The 7,932-nt window shown below is 37.3% G+C and overlaps 1 protein-coding gene across 2 annotated transcripts in view; it reads right to left on the bottom strand.

Annotated features, from left to right (window-relative positions):
• LOC107657726 (syntaxin-17-like) overlaps positions 1 to 7,712 on the bottom strand; it is a 10,972-nt gene extending 3,260 nt beyond the window's left edge. Inside the window, exons 1-6 of one of the 2 annotated variants that reach the window (XM_016445952.1) lie at positions 7,609 to 7,712; positions 6,742 to 6,932; positions 6,353 to 6,418; positions 3,061 to 3,283; positions 2,849 to 2,958; positions 2,710 to 2,760 (exon numbers count right to left, since the gene is read on the bottom strand). In XM_016445952.1, the coding sequence (XP_016301438.1) occupies positions 2,710 to 2,760; positions 2,849 to 2,958; positions 3,061 to 3,283; positions 6,353 to 6,418; positions 6,742 to 6,867 (576 nt within the window). In that variant the 5' untranslated portion in view covers positions 6,868 to 6,932; positions 7,609 to 7,712. The remainder of the gene's footprint in view (positions 1 to 2,709; positions 2,761 to 2,848; positions 2,959 to 3,060; positions 3,284 to 6,352; positions 6,419 to 6,741; positions 6,933 to 7,608) is intronic. The other variant, XM_016445951.1, reaches the window with a different exon arrangement.
• Positions 7,713 to 7,932: the final 220 nt, after the last annotated feature.

The raw sequence follows: 7,932 nt of genomic DNA, 5'->3' as shown, positions 1-7,932 counted from the left end.
ATTAAGAATGTACAATATTTAGAAAAATGTTGTTTAAAATAGTTTTATATGGCATGTCAAACTGCAGAAAAGTGCTGCTGTCATATCAACTGCCCATATATGTCTAAATCATTTAATAACCAATAATAAATACATCAATAAATAATTAAATTAAATTAAAATATTAATTAAATATTAAAAAGATTTTTGAATCCCATCAAATATACAAATACCTCATAAACAGTAAAAAGCAGACAAAGACATGCTCAGTAATCTTGGTAGTGGGTAGCTGGAGGTTTAAGTGCTGGGGCAGAAGGGTGAATGGAAGGGGGCTGGTTGTCGGGGGTAACTGCGTGGTCTGTCGGAAGCTTATGAAATATTCAAAGAGTGGCAGCTGTCTCTCTGTCTAAATCAGTGTGAGCTCTAAGTAACTACTACACACAAGTGCATACGTAAACACACACACACATATACACAACAGAGACGTCTGGAAAAATCTTCTTTAACTCTCCAGCACAGAGTTACATGAGCCTGGCACCTGCCCCTGTGTAGCATGTGTTTGAGTGAAAAGAAATCTGTATTTGCATTGCTCTCTGCAGCTCATGGCGACTGTAAAGTTAGTGTTCTTCTTCCGCTTCATTTTGAAATAATTTGTGTGTATGTAAATGTGTCTTGAGTGTGCTTTCTTAGGGCTCAACAATAAGGATGGCCTGTTGGCCTATGGCCAGTGTGAGAGAGTTTCAGATCAGTTGATGCACTGTCTCTATATGACCAGTGCTCCACTGCCACTAAATCTTACATGTGTTGATCCTGTATGTGTTTTTATGCCTTGCAGACTTAAACATTTGGTTTTCTGACATGTACTGGACATTGTTGCTGTGAATTCTTTAAATGTTACCAAATGTTATGTAACATAGTCTTGAAAGCATCAGTAAGAATTATATGAAAATGATAAAAGTATAATAATCAGTAATGTTTCAAATTGCAAACCATTATTCCAGGTCATATATTGTATATAATAGACAGTCAGACAGTCAGATAGATAGATAGATAGATAGATAGATAGATAGATAGATAGATAGACAGACAGATAGATAGACGGGCAGTCATACAGACAGACAGACAGACAGATAGATAGATAGACGGGCAGTCATACAGACAGATATACAGACAGACGGGCAGTCATACAGACAGACAGATAGATAGACGGGCAGTCATACAGACAGACAGACAGACAGATAGATAGATAGATAGATGGGCAGTCATACAGACAGACAGATAGGCAGTCATACAGACAGACAGACAGACAGACAGATAGACAGATAGACAGATAGATAGATAGACAGATAGATAGATAGATAGATAGATAGATAATTTCACTACTACAATTAAGCCCTATTTCTGTTGGTTAAATAACGGCACACTTCATCATCATCAGTGGAGGACAAGCCAAAACACTCATCACTAATCAAAATCCTATAAGCATTTATTTATTAGTCATCCAGATCCGCACACACCTTACCACCTAACCCTGTAAACAGACTATTTAAAGACACTCACTAATGACTGGGTACGAAAGCTATTGATGGCTTTCTTTTTCTCTCCTCCCTCCCCTCAGGAGTAGATGATAATCAGCACCGTCTGCTCACAAGCTGCATGGATACTCAAGAGAACACACAGTCACACACACAGACCTCCTGGGTTCATCTTTGGCTCAGTGTTAACGGAATAAACTATACTGTGGGTGCCCTCTACAGAGAGGCAAGCGCTAATAAGGCTGGCTATCATATTATACTTGCCACCATCCAGATCCCATCATTGTTCCCCAAGAGTGTCAAGTGATTACTGACAGTCACGATCAACTGTTACTGATATTAAGCTTTTGTTTTGTAGCCATGAATAAGCTTAAAGGAGCTTGCTGAATGACAGGAAACATACTCAAAATACTAATATTAAAAGGAGTACTTTTGAAGCATTTTTCCCTTAAGTTCACTATTAGTCAAGGGCTATTAGTCAACCCTAAAAGGGATAGTACACCAAAAAAATTAAATTCTGTCATCATTTACTCACCTTCATGTCATTCCAAACCTGTATAATTTTCTTTCTTTGGTGCTACATAAAAGAAGATATTTGGAAGAAAACTGATAATCAAACAGTTGCGTTCCCATTGACTTCCATTGTTTGCACAAAAAATATGATGGAAGTCAATGGGAAACTATCTATTAGGTTACGAACATTCTTCAAAATATCTTCTTTTGCTTTCTGCTGAAAAAAGAAAGTCATTCAGGCTTCTAATAACATGAGGGTGAGTAAATGATGACAGAATTGTAATTTTTGGGTGAACAATCACTTTGAGACTGAGAGAGAGAGATAGAGAAAGAGAGAGAGACAGCCAGTTTTCCAACTGCTTATTGTTCTAATAATGGCTGCTATATCGCATGGCTTCTCATTAATCCTCGCTGGTTAGCACATGGCTGACAGACTGTCACCAATCTCTTTATGTCTTCTCAATCACACACACACTGCTGGGATCAATACCACCTTGTTGGCTCTTAGGAGACAAAGCCATTTGTCTGACAGCTCTGCCAAACCTAAGGGTTTTGGTCACCATCTTTTATCAGCACACATACCACACATTCTGTCTCACGCTGTCTCTCCCTTTTCTTTCTTTCTTTCTTTCCTTCCAAAAAAGCAAAGAATGAATCGTTTCCATAGATGTGTGATACTTACATGAACAAGAGTGGCGAACTCATTTACTAAACCATTCAGCTCCAGTAGGTCCTAAACAAACAAACCACAACAGTCACACACACTTAAAGTCTTTGTATTCAAATATATTTATGTGTTTGTAAGTGTTTGTGTGTATTACCTCAGCTAAAGAATCCCAGGACTCAGCGGCGTTCTGTTCTGGAGGGATTTCAGGCAGGAGCAGCTGTGTTTGAGTGACAGGGGAACCGGGCACACCTGTATCACAGTCACCTAACCCATAACATGAAAGTGAAAATGAAAATGCAAAAAAATAATAATTAAAACACATCTTGAATAACTTCATAAAACACAGACACTCTCAGAAACACATACTGTGCAACGTATCCGAGGCGGTGCTGATAGTTTTGTGAGAGTCTTTGCCAATAGTTGGAGCACCCGGCCTATTGATTGCATTCGAGTGAATCCTGAGGAACTCCTGAATGGCAGTGGAGGCTCGATCTTTGATTGGCTGAACAAGTTTCTCCAGAGCTTCAGCATCAGCACTGCGGACCCGCCCACACAACTTCTCCATCTCCCGCAGGTTCGATCGCAACTGCTGCAAGGATGAAAAGTGGAAGTCTTTGTGATAACAGGATCCATGGTTTCATTCAAAACCTCAATATAGTATTTTCCTTATACACAAATTTGACCGGTTCAATTTAACAAAAAATGTGTATATAACAAAATGGAATATATAACACTGTGTATGATAGTTTAACATCTTAGACCCTAGGATCTGACCCTGTACTGTCAAATTTTAAAATCTGAAACCAAAAATTGCTCACACTTATTTCTCTCCATGCGGGTACAACAAGATACACATTTCATCCACTGCCAACATCTCAGTGTGTTTGTGTGAGTTTGCAGAAAGAGTTGGTAAAATTAAAAAACAATGATTTCCCACTGCTTTTCCATGACCTTTACAGCTGTTGTTTTTTTAAGTTTTTTTTTTTTTTAAGAAATAATTGTACAGAAAATGCGGGGAAAGGTTTGTATTTTTTAGGTGTCGATCTTCTTTTAAATTATTATTTTTATTATTATTTACTTATTTATTTTGTAATGAAAACTACTTTCCTCTCTTCATGGTCTTCATAATGTTTGACAAATAAAATATTGCTACCACAAAATCTAGGGGGAAAAAATACATATTCATTACAGAAATGCTCATTATTTTTCCCAATACTTTTTAAGATTTGATTATTTTTCATTATACAGGCCTGGATATCACAATAAAAAAAAAAAAGATTCACTAATTTTTAAAGGTTTTCCATGTGCAGAAGCACCCCGTGATTATTTATTTTCTCATTAATTTCGAACCAGATGTTGATGAAAACCTGAAGCTATATATATAAAAAAGAACTGGTGCTTCCCATCAGCTCATGTCCAGAAGCAAACATCTAGAAGGGATTACAGATCAATTCATTTGTACTGAATACAGAGGTCCAAGCTAACAGCTGGCCAATCAAAGCTTTCAGCTCAACTGCTCTCATTTCACACTCTGAATAACCATACTCAGGATCATCCCTCTTAAATGATTCACATACACACAGAACACTAAAAGCATTACTAATGTATGCAGCTTGCTTTGTAATATAGAACGGGGACACAAAAAGACAGATGAAATATATCTTAATATCTTAAAATCTGGGTCAGTCCACCCCACCCCCCAAAGCTCCTTCTATAGGTGTGTGATGAGAGCAATCTTAGGGTTTTTCCTCTCTTGCTCTCTCTATTTCTGTCTCTGGGGAGCTACTTTAACTATGTCTGTCTTGTTTCCGTCTATTGTCAGTCGTCCACATCTCGCGGACACAGAAACACTTGCAGGCTCTCACACACTCTCTGCAGTGGTGGACACAGGAAAGCTCTCTGGCATCTCTGGGGGAACAAGACCTGGGTGCTAAGGTCACACACACACACACACCCATGGCGGCACATAACACACTCCAAGGACTGCCCCATAAGAGGCCCGGACAGACTCTCAGAAACATTAACACACAGGTTACATGCTTGTCTGGCCATTAGGTAGAGAAAAGACATCACACATACACCATCACGTACACCAGAGACCTGAGTCAAACATTACTTAATATATAGACATGTCTCACAGCTGTATCAGCATAGGATGAAGGCATGTTTCTGATGAGATCTTTTTATCATGTTTAGAGAAATTTTTGAATGCACAGATTAATTCCTTTTAATTTTTGTTTAACCTGCATTGAACCTGATCAACATGATGACATTTCCTTTTGGCTTAAAGGTATAGTTCACCCAAACATGAAAAATCTGCTTACTTACCCTCATTCCTTTTTAAGATGTAGATGTGTGTTTCTTCATTGGAACAGATTTTGAGAAATTTAACAATAAATCACTTGCTCACCAATGGATCTTCTGCAGTGAATGGGTGCCGTCAGAATGAGAGTCCAAACAGCTGATAAAAACATCACAGTAATCCATAAGTATTCCACATGACTCCAGTACATGAATTTATGTCTTGTATAGTGAAAAGCTGTGTGTTTGTAATGAACAAATTCATCATTAAGACATTTATGAACTGATGTGGTTTGAATTACTTGTGGATTGTTTACGTTTTTTAATCAGCTGTTTGGACTCTCCTTCTGACGGCACCCGTTCACTGCAGAGGATCCAGTGGTGAGCAAGTGAAGTAATACTACATTTCTCCAACTCTGTTCCGATAAGAAATTCATCTACATCTTAGATGGCCTGAGGGGAAATAAATTTTCAGCAAATTTTCCTTTTTGTGTGACCACTTCCTTTAATATTGTGTTTAAAAAAAACAAGTTATTTATAGTAGAATGTACAAGCTGCTCTTTATTATACAGTGAAAGTGAATGGTGACCATGGCTGTCAAACTAGTTTTTAAGTTAACTATTATTAGCTATTTCAATTTCAAATTACTGTGATTGTATGGAAGGCAGCAGGGTTAGGGTTAGATAAAGATGACAGACCTTCCATTTTTGGCTAAATAATCCCTTTTAACTGTGCCCATATGATGTTAAGATTTATTATGCAACTTAACCATGGCAACAGCCTGTTACATCACTAAGAATGATTTGTCTGAGCAACATTCCACAGTGCCTTGTGGCACATGGGAATATTTTCAAACCAGGTCACTACCCTGAGAAAACCAACAAAACCATCAATAAAATGGAGAGATATTTTTTATGAACTGAAACAACACATATGAATCCAAATCCCACTAGTCGTTAATGGTAATTGTCCCACACTTTGCGACCATGACTTTTCCAGTCATTTGCATGTGGATAAGGATTTTTACATTTTATGGAAATTGAACTCTCAAGAATAACTTATAGACAAAGAAATACTACAGAAGAGCATATCATGTCGAAAACAGTTGTGCTTCTTAATATTTTTGTGGAAATCATGATACATTTCAGGATTCTTTGATTAATAGAAAGTTCAAAATTTATTTTGTAACATTACAAATGTCTTTACTGTCACTTTTGATCAATTGAACACATCCTTGCTAAATAAATATTTCAACTTCTTTAAAAACAAAGAGTGCCATAGTTATCATTGTTGATCCTCGCAATTTCACATTTAAATGTAAATGTAAAAAAATTGCATTATTACAATTTTGTTGTACCTGGACAGTGCGGCTGGAGTTGATGTGCTCTTGGTGAAGTTTATCCCACTGACTGTTTCTCTGAAACTGTGAAAAGGAAGCTTAGTTAATTTGACAGCGTTATCTGTTTATGTACATTTAATAAAATCTCCTCATGATCACAGCCTGGTAATTCACAATCATCTAGGTTTCCATGGCTCTTCAAGATCCCCCAAACCCCGTTATTTTATTCTATGTTCCTCAAGCAGGCTGACCGGGAGAGATTTCAGATACACCGTCAGCTATTCGGCACTCGACTCCCTGTGGTGACCACACACAGACACATGGCTCTCTCTGTTGACCATATGCTGAGTTTTGGATGTGATGTGCTGGGCTTTGCTGTCGCTGTTCATGTGTGTGTGTGTTTGTACCTTTTCTATGTTGTGTTGGTGCTGGTGCAGTCTCTCCAGGTCAGTGGGAACGGCCACTTTAATGAATTTCTGAATGGGGGGCTCCAGGCGCAGAAGTGGAAGCTTTCCAGCCTCCTCCGTCATCATGACCGTCTCTTATGACCTCTCTTATAATGTCACAAGCTTAACGAATCCATACATAATTAGTCTTCCTCTAAAAGACAGAAAGAGAGAATGTGACAGTTAAACCATATATGAAATTAAATGTTTTTTTTTTTTTAATATTAAAAATGTATATTAAAAAATTATTAAAGATAATACAGTATTAAGTTAGGGGAGGGTAATTTGGGGTAGTTTTTCTCTATCAGAAAGTAAAATAAATAAATGAACAGTACTGGTTAGTATCATGGTAAAATGATAGCAACAGATGGTAATATTATGGTACTTTTGATATATGCTATACCATGGTACTGAATGCATAATTTTGTACCTTATTATTTACATTGTACTCTGAGATACTTCACAGAATATAGTCCAACCACACGGTAATGCTATTACCATGATATATGTGTAGAAAACATGGTAAGATACTAAAGTGCAAGTGTCACATGTCAACAACATTATGTCAGATGTCAGACAACACGTCTAGCGTGATAAGACTGTTACACTATCAATGTTAGCTGGCAAAACAGGACTGTGTGTTCACATTATCATGGTCAACATAATACTTTTAATAAGCCATAATAATAAAATCCCTAGGGCAAACAGATGAGTATAAGTACAGCTAGCTTGCTACACTCCCTCAACAGAGACTTTATTCAGCTCTGTGATTGTAAACCACATACTGAAACTGCATTTTTTTTCAGTTTCATATAAGTCTTTCCTTACCTGTCGAGAAAACAGCGAAGCCCTGCTGTCGATGATTTTAGTCACTGCCACTAACTTTGTCTTTGTAAACAGTTTCGCTTTGTGTTGTGTGCAACTACAAAATGTGTCCGTCGTCTATGGCTCTATGCGGAACTAAAACTGTTTTAAAAGAGTGAACGTGCTGGTCAACTTTATCATCCAGGAGATAACACACTTTACAAATAAACAATGCTTAGTAACGAAAAAATGCTAATTGTTGCATATGAAATAGCAAAGCTAAATACTTGAGTTTACTTTTACTTACTTTTTTTTCTGGGAGAAGTAAACTATAGCCTAATATTTAAT

The sequence above is a fragment of the Sinocyclocheilus anshuiensis genome, unplaced genomic scaffold, assembly GCF_001515605.1.
Source record: "Sinocyclocheilus anshuiensis isolate Anshui unplaced genomic scaffold, SAMN03320099.WGS_v1.1 scaffold43, whole genome shotgun sequence".
NCBI lineage: Eukaryota > Metazoa > Chordata > Actinopteri > Cypriniformes > Cyprinidae > Sinocyclocheilus > Sinocyclocheilus anshuiensis.
Note: the sequence above shows the minus strand (reverse complement) of the source record. Positions and strands in the feature narration are given on the sequence as shown.